This window comes from Leptosomus discolor, chromosome 1 (genome assembly GCF_034619465.1).
Source record: "Leptosomus discolor isolate bLepDis1 chromosome 1, bLepDis1.hap2, whole genome shotgun sequence".
NCBI lineage: Eukaryota > Metazoa > Chordata > Aves > Leptosomiformes > Leptosomidae > Leptosomus > Leptosomus discolor.
The window spans coordinates 135,698,533-135,717,540 of NC_141391.1; the positions used below are offsets into that span (position 1 = coordinate 135,698,533).

Genomic DNA, 19,008 nt, shown 5'->3' on the forward strand with positions numbered 1-19,008 from the left:
GGAAAGAATACAATAGGGCAACTGGAGAACGCGTTTGACTGCTTATACTCCCCTGGCCACTGGCAGACGTGTTTGCACCAATTTAGTGTTTTTACAAAGTCTTAATTAGGACATTCTGGCTCATAAGTTTTCCATTGAAAAATGTTACTCCATTAACACTGGATCTGTTCAGAAAACTGGAATGGTTTCACCCTTTGCTATTTTTCATGGTTAGACACTATTGTACCATCTGCTTGCCCTATGTAAGAGTTAACACAAGATAAAAGAATTTGTTAACAATAACCTAAAGAAAATGATCACAAAAAGCAGGTTTCTTAGGACGGGTCTAAATTTTAAACACATACAAATCATTCAAAGTAAAGGATATTATAGAAGAAGAGTCAAAAATCCCTATGGGAAGATTATTACCCAAGAAGTGGCAAAGCCTTAACAAGTAAGCAGATGTTCCCATAAGATATTTACCTCATTAGTAAGAGCAAAAATTTAATTAACCTGCTTGAGGGAAGGCGAGAAAGGAGTCTTTTAAACTAAGGGAAGTGCACAAATATCTAGTGTGTTTTGAACTATTTGACAAAAGCTACTGACTTTGGGAGGAAAACATACTGGGTTTCCACTCATTTTCTAGCTGATGAAGGATGCACATTTTCAACTTGGCTCCAAGCAGTATTAATGGAATGATTGACCAAACTCAGGACATGGCAATTACAGAAAAGTTCAAGCTATTTAAAGCACCAACAGGACAGACAAGAAGGGGTGCCATGATGGACCATGTTCTCACCAACAAGGAGGGGCTGGTGGCTAATGTGAAACTCAGTGGAAGCCTTGGCTCCAGTGATCATGAAAAGTTAGAATTCAAGATACTCAGGGCAACAAGGGGAGCGTGCAGCAAGCTCGCTACCCTGGACTTCAAGAGAGCAGACTTTGACCTCTTCAGGGATCTGCTTAATGCAGTACCATTGGATGAAGCCCTGAAAGGGAGAGGGGCCCAAGAAAGCTGGTCCATATTCAAGGATCACCTCCTCTGGGTCCAGGAGCAATGCGTTCCAAAACAGAGGAAGGCAGGCAAGAATGCCAGGAGGCCTGCGTTGATGAACAGGGAGCTCCTGGACACACTTAAAAACAAAAAGAGAATTTACAGAAAAGTGGAAGAAAGGACAGATAGACTGGGAAGAATACAAAGAAGTGTCCGAGCAGCCAGGGATCAGGTAAGGAAAGCTAAAGCCCAGACAGCATTAAATATGGCCAGGGACATCAAGGGCAACAAGAAAAACTTTTATAGGTGTGTCAGTGATAGAAGGAAGATCAGGGAAGGTGCGGGCCCTCTCCAGAAGGAAACAGGAGAACTGATCATGAGAGATATGGAGAAGACTGAGGTTCCCAATGACTTCTTTGCCTCAGTCTTTACCAGCGAGGGCTCTAGCCGCACGGTCCAAGCTGCAGAAGCCGAAGGCTGGGACTGGGAGAAGGAAGTTCCGCCCACTGTAAGTGAAGAGCAGGTTTGTGACTACCTAAAGAACCTGAAGGTGTCCAAGTCCGTGGGACCTGATGAGATCCATCCATGGGTCCTGAGAGAACTGGCAGACCAAGTTGGTAGGCCACTTTCCATCATATTTGAGAAGTCATGGCAGTCTGGTGAAGTGCTCACTGACCGGAAAAGGGGAAACATCACCCTCTTTTCAAAAACGGAAAAAAGGAAGACCCAGGCAAGTACAGGCCAGTCAGTCTCACTTTTGTGCCTGGCAAGATCATGGAGCAGATCCTCCTGAAGGCTCTGCTATGGCACGTCTAAAATGTGGAGGTGATTGGTGGCAACCAACATGGCTTCACCAAGGGAAAATCCTGCCTCATGAATCTGGTGGCCTTTTATGATGGAGTTACAGCACAAATTGACAAGGGAAGAGCAACTGATGTCATCTGTCTGGACTTGTGCAAAGCCTTTGACACTGTCCCGCACGACATCTTGGTCTCCAAGTTGCAAAGACATGGATTTGACAGATGGACCACTCAGTGGATAAGAAATTGGCTGGAAGGTCGCACTCAAAGAGTTGTGATCAATGGCTCGATGTCTGAGTGGAGACCAGTGACAAGCGGTGTTCCTCGGGGATCGGTACTGGGACTGGTGCTATTTAACATCTTTGTCAGCGACATGGGCAGTGGGATCGAGTGCACCCTCAGCAAGTTTGCCAATGACACCAAGTTAGACTAGATATAAGGAAGAAGTTCTTTACCCTGAGGTTGGTGAGACACTGGCATAGGTTGCCCAGAGAAGCTGTGGCTGCCCAGTCCCTGAAAGTGTTCAAGGCCAGGTTGGATGGGGCTTTGAGCAACCTGGTCTAGTGGGAGGTGTCCCTGCCATGACAGGGGTGATGGAACTAGATGATCTTTGAGGTCCCTTCCAACCCAAACCATTCTGTGACTCTATGATGATTCTATGACAGCCTCCTGTTATGCAACAAGCCCACCTGAAATAAACAGGTCCTACTAGGGACAAGCAAATTAAGAATGAACTCCCATCCCACCCTCTGCAATTAACTTTGCTAGTAGTCATAATTCAAAGTTTTCTACCTTCTTTGGCTGTGATCATCAATTTAGTATTCCAGAGCCCTCTAGGAAGACTCATTTCAGAAGCTTGGGGATTCTGTGCAAAAGCCCACATTCCCGTTTTTCCGTCCTGTGTACAAAACTTACTTCCTTTAGTGTATTACGAACGAATTCTTTTACTTGTGAAAGAGCTATGGACACTTCTAAACAAGTCTCGATCAGTTCCTCAAGCTACCCCTGTCATTTCTGTACTTTTGATTTGGAACAGGCCTTTTTTAATTTCACAAATACAAACTTACTGTATTGGGTGGCAATCATGCATAATGTCAATAATGGTTGGCTACCAAGGATTTTTCCAGTTGGCTGGTTTTCTCAATAAAAAAATTTTACTAAGTTTTTAAACATTTTATTGTGACTATTTGAATTCAGAAATTTTTACTTCTGAGTAACACTGAAACACTTTGCTTCAGAATACCTTTGTTTTGAACAAAGGCTGCTTATATAAAATTAAACTTGAAATAGAGACATTTTGACCAAAGCTTGTTTTTATGTTATTGAGAATCTTAAGTTTAAGGATTCTATATTATGAAGATTCCATGTTTGCTGGAAAACCCCTAGTCACAAAACTTTGCCCAGATACACCTGTACATTTATGAACTGCCTCATACAGGTAAAGAGGAGCCACAATGAAGCAGCTTTCATCTGTATCTGTAAAAAAATGAAAGGAAGCCAGCTATCGGTGAGTAACAAGTTTAGCCTATCAATGCAGAAGCTCAGTATAAAAGTCCCATTTAAGTTCACCGTCACCTTATACAATGTGTTAGAGGTTGAAAGACCAGCCCTCGCTGACACCAGTTACTAGTATCCATTTTTCACACATTGGGTAAGCTGCTCTCCTCTCTACGGACTAGTTTTCAGACACAGCAGCAGATGGTTTCATGGTTATTTGCTAGATAAACAAGCCCTGCGGCAAGTAAAAAGCCTTAGGTTCATTTCCAGGTTCTGGAGAGCACTATCTTAGAAGCCCACCTCTGGTTACCACAGAGCTGAACACTTCCCACCTCATCCTCAACGTTTCAGCAGTATTGGATGAACGGCACAGAGAACAGAAGCAGATCCCCATTCTGTGTTCAGGTAGGAATCCAGAGAACTTTCCTACTGAATGACAGCCACGCAAACAGAAGAAGAAAAATACAGTCACGAGAGTCAGACTAAGTAATTCTGTTGCTGTTTGTCAGTAGGGCTGCAGTTAACTATAGATACCCACCTCTTCAAGGAAGCAACAGCAACCTCTTTTCCCCCCTCAAAATTAAATTCATGTCTCTGCTTCAAGGCAAAGAAGCCAAGTAGTTTAAAGTCCACAGGACAACATATTTTTAAAAATTACAAACAAAACTTTAGTCAAATAGTTAATTTCATACAGTTGCAAGCAATTTAAGTATGTCCTTAACATTTTAACATCAGTGGTTCTTCCAGGTAGAGTCAGGATAGTACTGATCCCTTAGCCACAAAAAGGGCTCTTCTTCACAGTAAAAGACCAGCCTGCAGTTTTTCAAGAAAAAAAATGGAAGTTATACGATCTGAGCAAACCTTCATAGAGTAATATTAACAAAGATTTTTACCTCAAAAGAAATACAGATGAAATGGAGTTCCATTCAGGAGCCTTTAATTTTTTTTTTTTTTAAAACAGGCTTAAAATACGCAAATGAAGAAAAAGTACGTGGATATTATAAATAACATAAATCAGATAAGCTTACACACTAACACTACAAACACTCCAGTGGGGAAAGAATGTAGTACTAACAGCAACTATAAGCAATCATCAAGCAATCAAACTTGCCTAATTCTAGGCAAAAATATTCATCCATCAAGAGTACGATTGCAACGGACAACAAGATTCTAGTCAGGCACAACTTGCCCTATTGTTAGGGTTCCTTTTCAGAAGGGAGACCATCTTTTCAACTATGTGCACAAGAGGTTCCTCATCCCGCTAACAGTTAAAAATAAATACTTTATGTTTGTGTACAGTGCTCTTCAACAGAGTCCTCCACAACACTAACAAATTCTTAGAAAACATTTCTGCGAGGTAGGTATATCATCATCCCCGTTTTACAAATGGAAAAGAGATTTGCCCAGAGTCTCACATACATTTAGTATCAGAGCCAGGAACTCGTTCCCTGACTCTGTACCAAACCTTTTCCACTAGGCAATGCTCCTTTTTAGGTTATACTATTGCATTCAAGAAAGTTATTTTAAGACAACATATATGTTTGATATTAGAATATAGCATTTTGTACTTAACCAAGAATACAGTATAGCTCATCTTTGAGGTACCATTCCTCTCCCCTCCCCAACTCTTTTACCTGGAGATAACCAAAATAATTATGGGCTAATGAAAAGAAGTTTTTAAAAATATGCACTGCAGGAGCAGCTATGCAAGTGACTTGAACTATCATGTTTCTGTTCACAAGAACATTTGTGTTTTTCTTTTAGTGCCAACTTACATTAGGCACTAGGACCATGCAAACTGTGTTATCTTAAGACGGTAAGCAGTTGCACGTCTTCAGTTTTGCAGTTTAGTGTCAGTAACTCCAGTCAACTTCAGTAATTACTACAGATACCTTTCCCAAGCTTAGCATAATGGTGATCTAAATCCACTTCCCCCTACAAACGCTTAAAACACTTTTGGAGCTACACGTTCAGCTCCCACATCCACTAAGTGAGAGTCTTGATTAAGACAAACACATGTGATTTCAGGTTTTAACAAATTTCCATTTTCAAGTTTTATAATGAAGTGACTAACTCCTGTATTGGGACTGACAGAAGACAACTGAGACTTTGTTAAATTTGTTGGTAAAGTACAGTTGAGATCCGAAACAAAATAACCAATCCAGTTCCTCATGTAGGCTCCATGGCTCACTACTAATATATTGGCATCTAGCATTTTATAAGCTCCACTGTTCCCAGAGCCAAGTTCTGCTTCACTGCAGTGGTTTGTCCAAGGGAAAACTAACTGTTCTTCAGACGTCCCTGAGCTTCTGCTTGCTGCACCATACACATCTTGCTCTTTCTGTTCCAATTCAACAGCTAGCTGACACAGGAATTCAAAAAAATCCCTTGCACGTTCTCTTACCTAAAGAGAAAAGTCAGAAGAGTACATTGTAAAGAATGCAAGAGACTTCGGCTTTCAGTAATCTGCGATGTAACTAATTCAGTTAAAAGACAAACATTTATCACCAACAAGCCTCAGAAATCAATGGTAAGTTATTGAATGCTGTAAAAACTCCTCCACCCTCCAAAGCTAAGGCTGAGAGTAATTGCCATCATCCTTCTGCAAACAAGAGCTTCATGAGGAGTCAAGCTCAAAATCAGTATATTATTCTAAAGAGATTCCCTACCTGGCAGCCACTGTAATCAGGTCAAGTAGTGTTTTTAGCTTTGAAAATAACTACCTTTGGTTGAGCTAAGCTTTCAGTAAGACGTTCCTAAGTACGCAATAACTGCACCTGCACTGATAAAACGGCCTAGAAAGTAGGGCACAAATAAATAAATACCATACTTCATCCAGTGTTTCTCCTCCAGAAGGCGTGAATGAAGGACATTGCTCTCCAGCAGCCTTTGCCATAGCCTTGAGGTCAGTCAAAGGCCTTCCTTCTGCAACACCGTACTTCTGTAAGAGGCACGTTACAAAGAGCGGGGTTTAGCAAGATACATCAAGTCTCCAGTACCACTTCCACTGCAAACATCTCTTAACAGCTTTGTAACATGCAGGCTAACTAACTTTTACATTACTACTTTTACATTACCTTTTACATGACTAGAAGTCACATTATAAAATATAATATTCTTCATCTGTAACGTATTTTACAAGACAGATACACTTGGATGTGCATTACCATTTTTGACCATGAAGATCTTTCCAAGGGACATCTCTAACAATGGCAAAACAGATTAATACTTCCCCTCTGAAGATTATTATCTCACTCACTAACAGATGAAAAATTTGTTCAAATGGAAAGTTTTGGTCTTTCCTGTAATGTCTGAAGACAGTAAAAAAGCTGCAGTTATGATGAGTATTTTGAGAAAGCAAGAGCTGATACTATACTGTCACTCAGTGACGTGCATTCCAGAAATCCAGATGTCAATGACTGGGATACAGACACGTACTCGTTACTGAGGCTTTTTTAATTTCTATGTCACTATCCACTTGCTGTGGATACGCAATTAGCTGCCATAATGACCAATTTATTACAGTCTTCAGAATTTAAAAGCACTGAAACACATTTACTTCAGCCTCTTAATCCCTTTCTCTAAAGCAAAATACTGGCAATTGAAGAACACTAAGAAAGACGTGAAGAAATAAGTGCTCTGAAACAGCTGAAAATTAAATTCTAATCTTAAAGATTTTGCTAGACTTCTCTCATGAAACCAAGGCATGAGAGAATAAAACTTTCTTAATAGGGTCAACGACAACTTTGTTTCTTTTCATGCAATTCAAACTTAATTCCAGTTACCCAGAGTAGTGACTTACAACCTGTGGCCCGCAGACATTGTATTGGCATTTCTATACATCCATACAAACACCATGAAAGGGGAAAAAAAGTTTAACAGAGACAAGATTATTCTTTCTAAAATACTGTATCATGAACCATAATATTTTTGAAAATGTCAGGTGGTAAAGAAACCAAAGAAGTTTGGGAGGCATTCAACTTGCTGATTTCAGGGGAAGAACTGGATTTTCTGACAGAAAAAAGAAGATCCAAATAGGAAATGCTAGAATTGAGTTCTGCTCCTTCAACACTTACTGGCCTGCTGGCAATACGCCATCCCACTTTTTTGGTTTTTCCTTATTTAAAATTCAGCTGACACTCTCAGCGTAGCACCTGAAGGGTGATTCATATTAACAGAAACAGCCAGCATCTCAGTTTTCTGATCAAGATGCACTTGAAAATAGACAGGAGGTACAACTATGCCTGTTCCAGGCAGAGAGGCTGATCAGGAAAGCAGATTGTTCCATGGGAAGCAGAAAGCTTTTCAGTAGTCTTTGTGCAAAAGAAAAGGTACAAACAGCTAAAAAGGCAACACTGAGTTGTGCCATCAGGCTGGAGAAGGTAGGCAGAGGGAGTACCTTTAACACTTTACACATGGGGTTGGAAAACAGAGCTAAGCTTTTTACCACATTTACGGTAATTTCCTCTACTGTAAATCTTACCTTACTTAAATCATGAAAGCATCACAGTTACACCACTAATCACTACATTTTGGCTTTGCTTCACAATTCTGCAAACAATTTATAGCACCTGATGTGAAGAGTTCAGTTTCCAGTGACACATCCAGCAGTGCTCCCCACTGTTGAATCTACCACGATTTCTATCAGCAGTAAGTTACATTTTCAAATTGTTCAATGTTCAATATTAAAACAAACTCTTTCGGCACTTACTCTCTCTCGAAGTCTTGCATCATACTTGATTTCCAAATCTTTGCAAAACTTATTTTTTCCTAGAATTGTGGCAGCAGTCTAAAAAGTGAATATACAGTCACATCAATGAGCTGTTTTCTCATGGGATAGCTAGACCATCTTACACCACCACAATCAGTGAAAATCACATTAGTAGTACCCAAACAAACAAGATAGAAAGTTCTTCAGCTAGTAGTGTCTGTCAGCATTGGATACATGCCCTGTGTCATATATATTATATATGACAATAATATCTAATTATCCAAAAGACAGAAAAGCCACAATCTTCTGAAAGTTCTTTCACAATCCAAAGTCCAGAACAGTTGAAGGCACTTAAGCACCCATGAAAGGTGGGCAGCAAGACGCATGGCAGCAGCAGGATTTGCTGGGATAAACCCCACATCTTTTCTTGAATACACTGCCACTCACAAAGCAATCATGCCAACACATTCTCTACATGTAGTATGTGAATCAGACTCACAACAAGCAGTACGTTCCTCAAAACTGATCAGTTAATCCAACTGCGAAAAACACAGCATCTAACAAATGAAACTACCTTCTGACAAGTGGCTACTTAATGCACCTCAGAAACCAAATACTCTTGAAGCAGTTAAGGTGTTTGCTGGCAACGTACTGAAGTGTCAGACCCAATGTTAGGAGAGAGAAATATACTGGATGATATCCTTGAGGAAAAAAACCCATAATCTAGCTTATTATATTCACCTGCCTCCTGATAGCATGGCCAAGAGACAGAGAAAACCCAAAGGGCTTAGTTTGCTTTTTAACAATAGTCTGCATGTCTTGAGTTTTGTGATATTTATCTTTTTTTTTTCTTCCAAGGAAGCATGTATTTTTCAGGAGTGCAGGGAGGGCAAGATAACTGATCAAGAGGAAATTCTGATACCACTTTGGAGAAAGTATTAGCTAATACAGCCTCTAGTGTGTTGGACATTATACAGCTGTCTGGCTGCCACAGCCAATAATGGGAACTAAAGGACAGCTAACCTGCTCCTGTTCTCGCATGCACCAAAGCGTGAAGGCTATACTGGATTTGCATACAGTTGTGACTGGTAATACTGGCTGGAAGTCTCGTGCAAATTTCCACAGCCAGTCCAACTGACATTCGAAGAACTCAATTTGAAAAGGCTCCTTGGATTCTAGCAAATAACAAGCAGCTTTGTTGTATTAACAAGATTTTATGACCTATTTAATGTATGGCTTAGGAAAGGCTTTATGTTGCAACTTTAAATATCTGTCATAGAATAATGTCAAAATTCAGATAGGGCTGAATCAGTTTCCTTGTATATATGAACAGCATAGTTAATCGAATGATTACATCCTGAAATTTCTCCAGGACCAAGATCTTTTTCAGTAAAAAGAATAGACAACATTCACCTACTGAGAACTAGTTCATACTCCGAACTGTAAATATTAAACATGACACCTCACTTACTATGCTGAAACCAAAATATGCTCTGAAAGAGACATTAACTTCCTCACACCTTCCCTACACCGTCCATTACTAGAATACCAGCAGGCTTCAGAAACATTACTGACTCTTCACAGCACCACAGTGAGAGATGGGATATTAGCCCCATTTTATACATGGAAAAACTCAAAGATTTTCTCTCATTCTTCTCAGGGCCCAGCCTGTCCCAGTCCTGAACCCGCCTTCACTGCAGCAGAGTTCTTGTCTCAACAGCACGAGTGTCTCACAGTAGGCCCCACATTCCCCTGCAGGCTTCGGTGTTGTGCTCTGTTAAGCTTACAAGTCTTAAAGTTACATTCTGTTCACGCCACATCGCAGTCCGCCCAACTAGTCCTTTTTTATTGTCACATTGCAGTCCACCTGCTCTCTTCTACACGGCTCATTTCTGGAGCTAGCCTTTGACACTCCCTCCTAAGCTTATTCTCTCAAACAGGCTTCCCTGCAAAGCTTCTCTCTGCATTTCCTGTACCTGCTCACTTTGCATCTCCTGTAGCTCTTGGAATTCCTGCCCAGCTAGCACAACCCTCTTTGTACACACCCCTGTTTTCCCCTATCCTGCTCAGGCGTGAACGTTCAGCTGTCAGCCATGGGCAGTAGCCAGAGGACCACATACCACTCCTGGTTCCAGTAACCAGTACACACCCTGACTACAGCTGATGCAGGAGATATTGCAAGGGAAACTAAACTCCATCACTAACATTTTCTTTTAAAACCTTTCTTTTTGCACCCTCTTTTGCAAGGAAAAAAAAGGGTGCAAAAAATTGTACATCCCTCTCATACTTGAGCTATGAAGCAACAGCATAGTAAGATACAGTTCCTCATAGATTTGCAGCTGCCGAAAAAGGGAGTTCCAAGCAAATGGAAACTGCAGCTTTACATGTCTCTGCAAAAGCTTCTGCAAAGTCTGGATAGCTTGTCGAACAAATGGCAAAACACGTTTCCTTTATGCAAAGGACAAATTCAGGCCTGTCTGCTACATTATGAGAGTGCAAATGCTTCTCATGGAAAAGGCTGTCTCTAATATAAGGAAAAAAAATTACCAACCTCACTCTCAAGCGCCTGAGCACTCAAAAACAATCACCCTAAGGCATGAACATAGCACAGTCTTATGAACGTTATAAAGCACTACTAATGTTTTAAAATACAATCACTGCCATTCATACACTTAAATGAGGCGACTTGTCAGGCAGTTATTATGCATTTTAAAAATATCTAATTATTACACTCCTCCCTCCCTGTCTCTCTAGTTTGTTTTCTGCCTAAGTTGTGTTGCTACAGCAGTTTACAGGACTTTGCTGCAAAACTGATGAGCAACGTTGACAATGTGTTTTAAGAAAAAAAAGGGGATTTATCCTGGATTTTGTTGATCTGGTTTACAGCAAGGCTTCACAGACTTTTGTAGCAGCACAACAGTGCAAAAAGCAAGAAACCAGCAGGGCTATCAAGAATTGCTTAGTAGTTTCAATCACGTGAAGCCTACACGTCTCCTGAAACCATAGAAGTGAAAATCAAGGATAGGGTTTCCACAGAAGACATGACCTTCCTAGAACAGCTGATGTATGCCACTACCTTAAAGGTTCCATCTCCCTAATTTTTTTATTATTTCATAGTCTTGCACACAAAATCATACGTAAACCCAGTAATTAACTTTTTTCCTCTTTAATTAACCTATTAAAATAGTGCATCAAGGAGAGAGGTGTGCTATTACATTCCTGACAAAATCCAGCCTCTCTGCACATTTAATGTTCCTTGTACTGACTTTACAGCAAAACCTGATCTTGCCAATATCGGTCTGCATTCTTCAGAAAAACACAGCGTACAGTGCATAAGACAGTACAACAACATCATAGACAATTTGTTCTGTTTCTTCAAAGAAAAGCTGACTTCAGTCTGTGTTACCTCTAAGTCCCAATTACTCCTGCAGCATGAACCTATGCACTCAGAAAATAATGGCAAATCCCCAAGAACAACACTGCATGACATCCTGCGGAGCAAGCTGGCCTTCACCGACTCCTAACCGAGCTGTTCTCATTGACGTTTCCGTACTCATAGAGGCCTTCTTGAATTCTACACAACTCAAACCGCAGTTTTAAGTCCATCAAAACAGCTTTTGGCTCTCCATCACTGTATTACTTTTCCATCATCAATAGCAAATAAATGCCAAACTCTGAAGATAATATTTACATTCAGTTGCCTGAAGCAGCACTTGCCTGCTTTGCTCGAAGGAGGTCACTTGAGAAGACATGAGTAAACTTCACATTACTGAGAAACAAACCAGCAGCATCTGCTTGTCTGAAACCAGTTGCAGAGAGTGGCTCATCCACTCCTTGACCTACAAAATAAAAACCCATCAACATTAAAACATGCAAATTTAGATCACTTAGCAGCTGAGCAAGCATGGCAGCAATAAAGAATCTGCTCAGTCATAATAAAATGCTTCTCCTTCAGTAAAGCCAACCACCAGTAAAAGTAACTGATCTTCTGGTCTTCCCTAAACTCAGTCACACAAATTGTATGAAAAAAGGGAGTACAGGATAGGAAGACAGAAGGATCATTATTGATGATATTTATATTAATGTATACACATGACAAATGTGAACAGTCACTGGTAGCCTTCCTGTAAGAGGAATCTCATAACTGAAACTCTATAAACAGGTTTGCTGACCGTGAATAAGAAAAGGACAATACAACTGAGATAATGTTGTTGATATTAAAATACGTATACAGAAAAAAACATGCACATCGTGAGAGTCAAGTCCTGACAAATCTGAAATGCCTGCTCCTCCTCATTCCCCAACGTTGACAACGCCTTGAAGAAATGAGGCAACAAGAAAGGATTCTGTGCAATGCAGAAAGCAGCAGTCTTTGCCAAAGACACAGTTTCACGAGAATTTTACAGCTGATGTAAACACAATCTGTTGTGGGCTCTTCCTCTCCCCTACTCCACCTCGCACATTGACGCTAATGCTCATGCAGCTGCATAGCGAGCACATTGACAGTCCAAACCTAGCTGAAAAGCAGCAAGCCTTCCAAAAATTGTTTTTATCCAGAGCAGGCTGTGAAACTAGCTGGTCACGGAGCTCTAGGACAGCATGGACAGAACCAGCACTCTGGTAATCCAACCTGAATGAAATAGGTGTGCTCAGAGAGTCCGTGGGAGAACCAAGAACTGTGGCAGGGAGACAAACCTGTAACAAACTGCTACGTCCACACCTGTATCACCAATTTTACTTTTGCAGGAATTCAAAGCAGAGTGAGCAATTCTCATCAGATCCAGAACGACAAAAACAATTTTCGCCAAGCAAATGTACAATTATTTATACACTTCCAACAGCAAAAGACAGGACACTAGAAGCCCACTTGGGTTCTGAGCACCTCGTCTGTAATTCAGCACATGAGACCTCAGACCCCACTGTGCTGCTATAGTTCTTACACCTCTCGAAACACAAGGCAGTATCTGCTTTCTACACTGGAGAGGAACCTACTATGTGTCATTTGACACCGAGGGCTGGGAATTGAAAAGACATCATTGGTACTTTTAAGAACATAAAGCAGGAGAATATTCTTTATTCACTTTATTATGAGCACAAAGCCATGTTGCAAGAACTGTCAATCGCAATGCCAAAACAGAGGTAGGAAAATCTGGAAGCATGATTCTTCCTCACAGCACACAGCACTGCATAAAGTTTACTTATTCAGAGCACAACCCCACTAGGTTCCTTGTAGCTGTGAGCCTTGGTTTTCCTACAAGAGACATCCAAGCAGCTCAGTGTTTTCAGTTCTGGGTGTACAAGTCAGCAGTCACTGAGGAGAAGTCTGGTTTTAAATGTGTCTAAAGACTGCCTTCCTGGAAAGAGCTGGGATCGAACAATTCAAGTATTTAAATAACCTTTAATTTTCATTCTTCCTTGCTCGAGGTAGGTGTTTTTTGCAAGTGACAGATTACCTTCTTAAGGCAACAGTCTCTTTTACAACATGACCTTTATCCATCCTTGTGAGGCTCCTTACCAGCTCCATCGTACTGGCTGGTTCTTCACCAGAGCTGCAGCTCTCACTTCTCATCTGAGCCCCAGAAGCCCTTTTCCCAGGCTTCATACTACTGAGATTTAACACAATGCTATGGGACACTCTGGCATCCTTAGTAACAGGTGCTGCTATCGCTTTTGTTTGATTATAGGTAACTTTTTTTCCTGCCCTGTTTAGAAAAAGGAACTATTCTAATACTCCTGTTGGTACCAGAAATGCATCACTATTTGTTGATATTCCGTGAAGATCAACTTAGAATCTCCATAGTTCTGTAAAGCTATCAAACTAACATCCTGGATTTCGCATTTTGCAGGGAAGAATAATTTCCATCTCCAACAAGTCAGAACAACTGCTACTAACCTTGCAGTATCTTGTCTTTGTTATATCTTGTTTCTCCACTGAAAGAGATTATAAACAAAAGAAATTAACTCAGAATTATTTTACTGAATGTTCAAAAACATTATATTAGATACCAACAGGAGACAGCAGAGTCTGAATATGAAAATGAGATACAGTACAGCACAGCCTCTTTTCGAAAATACGTATCAGAAGACCTTACAATTAAAAAAACCCAAAACATTCTCAAGTAGTCAACTCCAATCATGCTATCTATACTTACTAAGACAAACCTACCTGGAATAAAAGGAAGGGAAGTAATTTTTAAATTTATCATAAGCACAGCATAATTTATCTATGACAATAACACCTCTAGGCTGGAAAGAGGAAAGAAGCAGGAAGACTGTGGAGTCCCCATGAAAAGCATGTGCTAGCCAACTAGACCTGTGTGCTTTAAAGCAAAGCCAATTCAAGAGCTTATCAAAGACTGCAGCAGAGCAGGCTGCACATCTTGAAATAACACAGCGTTAAGAAGCCAGAGTTCTTAGTAGAAAATCTACTAGAATGAACATCACTATCTTTAATAACAGAAAATTCTACCTTGAAAACCATAGTCAATGGTATTTCAAGAGAAGAGTGACTAAAACCATGGGTGGATTTATTCAGGAGAGAAAAGTCATAGAATCACAGAATGGTTTGGGTTGGAAGGGACCTCAAAGATCATCCAGTTCCAACCCCCCTGCCATGGCAGGGACACCTCCCACTAGACCAGGTTGCTCAAAGCTCCATCCAACCTGGCCTTGAACACTTCCAGGGATGGAGCATCCACAACTTCCTTAGGCAACCTGTTCCAGTGTCTCACTGCCCTCAGGGTGAAGAACTTCTTCCTTATAGCCAGTCTAAACCTGCCCTCTCCCAGCTTCCAACCATCACCCCTTGTCCCATCACTGCAGGCGCTTGTAAAAAGTCCCTCCCCACCTTTCCTGTAGGCCCCCTTCAGGTACTGGAAGGCTGCTATAAGGTCTCCCCGGAGCCTTCTCTTATCCAGGCTGAACAAGCTCAACTCTCTCAGCCGGTCCTCGTAGGAAAGGTGTTCCAACCTGTTATAATCAGGTCTGAATTTTGAATAGATAATTACTTTCCATTGATAACTAATTGCTTTTAATGAACAACTTAATTGCTTTAACGAATAACTAACGTTTTGTTTTAATTTCCTGATTCAATCAATTTACATTATCGTAAGAAATATACAAAACCTTACTTACGCTAAGAGACAACAGATGCAGGCCTTACAAAGATGGCCAAAGCGAAAGCTGCTGTGGATTGTAAAATTGTACAGAACACAGAACAGGGAGGCAGGGAGACAGGTACAGGGAGTGAAAGTGCACATTCTCAGCAAGTTTTCTTATCTTATGTGATGAAACCATAGAAACAAAGGAACGTTATTGTGAAGACTCTCACCACATCTTCCCCATCCTAATTTTAATCAGTAAAATAACCAATGATTATATTAGTATAAGAATATTAATAAAGTCATATAATAGGGTGGATCAATCATTGTAAATGTCAAAATTAATAGCGGGCATAACATGCATGCTTATGTTAAAATACATTAAAGATCATGACTTTTCAGAAAAAGTATATAAAAATGTTGAATTTTAATGTAACTTTAAAGCATGTTAGATGGAGCTATCCCCTGTGCTTCCCAGTGGTGCAATAAAGAAGTGCCGTCTTATCTGCAACTGTGTAGAAAAGTTTGTTGTGACTGCGACCCTTCATCAACAAACCCTCTGACCATCTTGGTCGCCCTCCTCTGGACTCGCTCCAACAGCTCCAGGTCTTTCTTGTGTTGGGGGCTCCAGAGCTGGACGCAGTATTCCAGGTGGGGTCTCATGAGGGCGGACTAGAGGGGCAGAAGCACCTCCCTCAACCTGCTGGTCACACATCTTTTGATGCAGCCCAGGAGATGATTGGCTTTTTGGGCTGCAAGCACACACTGTTGGCTCATGTTCATCTTACCACCCACCAGCACGCCCAAGTCCTTCTCCCCAGGACTGCTCTCAATCCACTCATTGCCCAGCCTGTATCTGTGCTTGGGATTGCCTCGACCCAGGTGCAGGACCTTGCACTTGGCCTTGTTAAACTTCATGAAGTTGGCCTGGGTCCACCTCTCCAGCCTGTCAAGGGCCCTCTGGATGGCCTCCCTTCCCTCCAGCATGTTGACCTCACCACACAACTTGGTGTCATAGGCAAACTTGCTGAGGATGCACTCAATCCCACTGCCCATGTCGCTGACAATGATGTTAAATAGCACCAGTCCCATTACCGATCTCCGAGGAACACCGCTTGTCACTGGTCTCCACTCAAACATTGAGCCATTGATCACAACTCTTTGAGTGCGACCTTCCAGCCAATTTCTTATCCACTGAGTGGTCCATCCATCAAATTCATGTCATTCCAATTTGGAGACCAGAATGTTGTGTGGGACAGTGTCAAAGGCTTTGCACAAGTCCAGACAGATGACATCAGCAGCTCCTCCATTGTCAATTGATGCTGTAACTCCATCATAAAAGGCCACCAGATTCGTGAGGCAAAGAAGTCACTGAGAACCTCAGCCTTTTCCATATACCTCAAACTCATGATCAGTTCTCCCGTTTCCTTCCGGAGAGGACCCACAGCTTCCCTGGTCTTCCTTCTATCAATGACACACCTATAAGAGTTTTTCTTGTTACCCTTGATGTCCCTGGCCATATTTAATGCTATCTGGGCTTTAGCTTTCCTTACCCGATCCTTGGCTGCTTGGACAATTTCTTTGTATTCTTCCCAGTCTATCTGTCCTTTCTTCTACTTTCTGTAAATTCTCCTTTTGTTTTTAAGTGTGTCCAGGAGTTCCCTGTTCATCAACGCAGGCCTCCTGGCGTTCTTGCCTGCCTCCCTCTGTTTTGGAATGTGTTGCTCCAGGACTCAGAGGAGGTGATCCTTGAATATGGACCAGCTTTCTTGGGCCCCTCTCCCTTTCAGGGCTTGATCCCACAGTACTCCACTAAGCAGATCCCTGAAGAGGTCAAAGTCTGCTCTCTTGAAGTCCAGGGTAGTGAGCTTGCTGAGCACTCTCCTTGTTGCCCTGAGTATCTTGAATTCTAACATTTCATGATCACTGCAGCCAAGGCTTCCATTGAGTTTGAACAAGCCCCTCCTTGTTGGTGAGAACAAAGTCCACCATGGCACTCCTTCTCCTTGGTTGCTTTACCATCTGGAGAAGGAAATTGTCATCAATGCATTCCAGGAACTTCCCGGATTGCTGGTGCCCTGCTGTGCCTTCCTTTCAACAGATATCCAGGTGACTGAAGTCTCCCATGAGGACCAGGGCTTGTGAAAGTGAAACCACTCCTATCTGTCTATATAGGGCCTTATCCGCTTGGTCATCCTGCTCAGGTGACCTGTAGCAGACCCCCACTATGGTATCACCTTCCCCTGCCTTTCCTCTAACCCCGCCCCATAAGCTCTCAGTCAACTGCTCACCAATCCCCAGGCCAAGCTCCATGGACTCCAGCTGGTCCTTGACATAAAGGGCAACACTCCCTCCTCTTCTCCCCTGCCTGTCTTTCCTAAAATGCCTATACCAAATCTAACAACTAAATCTAACAACTAAACTTGACATGAACAAAGTTAAGCTTGCTGACGTTGTTGAGACTCCTCACCTGACTGAAATGTCACGTGCTTAAGTTTTTGCAGTACTAAGGCCAAGTGTGCTGCTTACTTTCGTACAGGGAACGATCAGCACTGTTGTGTGGAAGCCCTCAAGATGAGCCCCAAATAAGTAACTGATCACAGAAGGCCAGTACTTTTAAGAGAAAACGCTGTATTTTAGTACACTTTAAACTCTTTCCTGCACAGGGTGCAGCAATTTAATTCTTCAGGCTCACCCCACGTCCTGTTGGCTACTTCCAGCCTCCTGAGGAAAATGCAGCAGGCCGGACAGAGTCCATCCTGCTGGCCATCAGCTGGGGTGCAGGTGGGGGAAGAGCAGAACACACAGCTTGCCAAGTAGCACTAAGATAGCACAGTATGCACAAACACAGACTGACAGATGAACCCCCTCCCATTTGCTGGTGAATGAACTGGGATCTTTCTGAAGTGTCTGCAAGAGTCCCACCTGAAGATTTCAATTTTGACAAATTATTTCAGGCTCACATCTTTTCTAGCTGATGCAAAAGTTAAGCTGCAACTGCAGCACCAAGTTAATAAATCCAGGTGTTTAAGGGAAGTCAAGAGTAACTCCTAATAGGAAGAAAATCAGATGGAAAAAAAACCCAAAAACCAAAAAAAAGAGACTTCATTGCTCCAGTTGCATTGATCAAGTATTAAACTGTACTATGAAGGGGAAAAAAAAGTCTATTTTCATAAAAACTAAACAGCTAACTACTGTCTGTTGCAGGAAGCTGGATACAGTCAGCCTAGCCACAACAAATCTTTTGTCAATATCCTCTGCAGCTTCAAAGAAAAACTCACCTTAACAATTTTAACTAAGTCACAAACGCCAATTCTTTAACATTTCATAGCAGAAATGTTAGACTACCATTCCTAAAGGAGCTCTCTACCCCACCAGAGAGCTTACGGCAGAAGAAAGGTCTTACGAGCCCAAGAGTTCAGAAACAGCGCTCGCTAACGTGTGTAACCCCGTACTTCCATCGGTACCAAACGATACCGATACGGCTTGACGTATCCACTTAACTGACGTGCACCTGAACGGCCTGACGGACGCAGACGGGCGCGGTAACGCCAGAGGCGGTGAGCACACAGCCCCTCCTCAAGGGGCCCCGGCCCCGGCCCCAGCCCGGCCCGGAGCGCGGGTGTCCGTCCCCCCGTCGCCCCCCCGCCCCCTCCTCCCAAGGGCCGCCCAGCACTCGCTCCGCCCGCCGCCGCCCTCACGGGAGCCGAACCCCTGAGGGAGCCGCACGCGTGTAACTGGCCGCGCCGGGGGGGGGGGGGGGCCGGAACTCCCCTGACGTCACGGCCTGCCCCGGCACCGGCCGGGGGAGGGGGGGGGGGGGCAGTGGGGAGATGGGGGAAGGGCAGGGCTCGGCACCGGCACGGGCGACGGGAGGGGGTGCCGCGGTACTCACTGCCGGACGACGGTCAGCCCGAAGCGAACCAT

The 19,008-nt window shown here is 42.5% G+C and overlaps 1 protein-coding gene across 1 annotated transcript; it reads right to left on the minus strand.

The window, feature by feature from the left end:
- Window positions 1-4,740: 4,740 nt before the first annotated feature.
- On the minus strand, window positions 4,741-19,008 carry TIGAR (TP53 induced glycolysis regulatory phosphatase). Its single transcript, XM_086465670.1, has 6 exons — window positions 18,977-19,008; window positions 13,875-13,912; window positions 11,699-11,820; window positions 7,982-8,059; window positions 6,101-6,211; window positions 4,741-5,674 (listed from the first exon to the last, which is right to left on the minus strand). Exons 1-6 carry the CDS (start codon window positions 19,006-19,008, stop codon window positions 5,216-5,218), a joined length of 840 nt encoding a protein of 279 aa, XP_086321796.1. The 3' UTR covers window positions 4,741-5,215.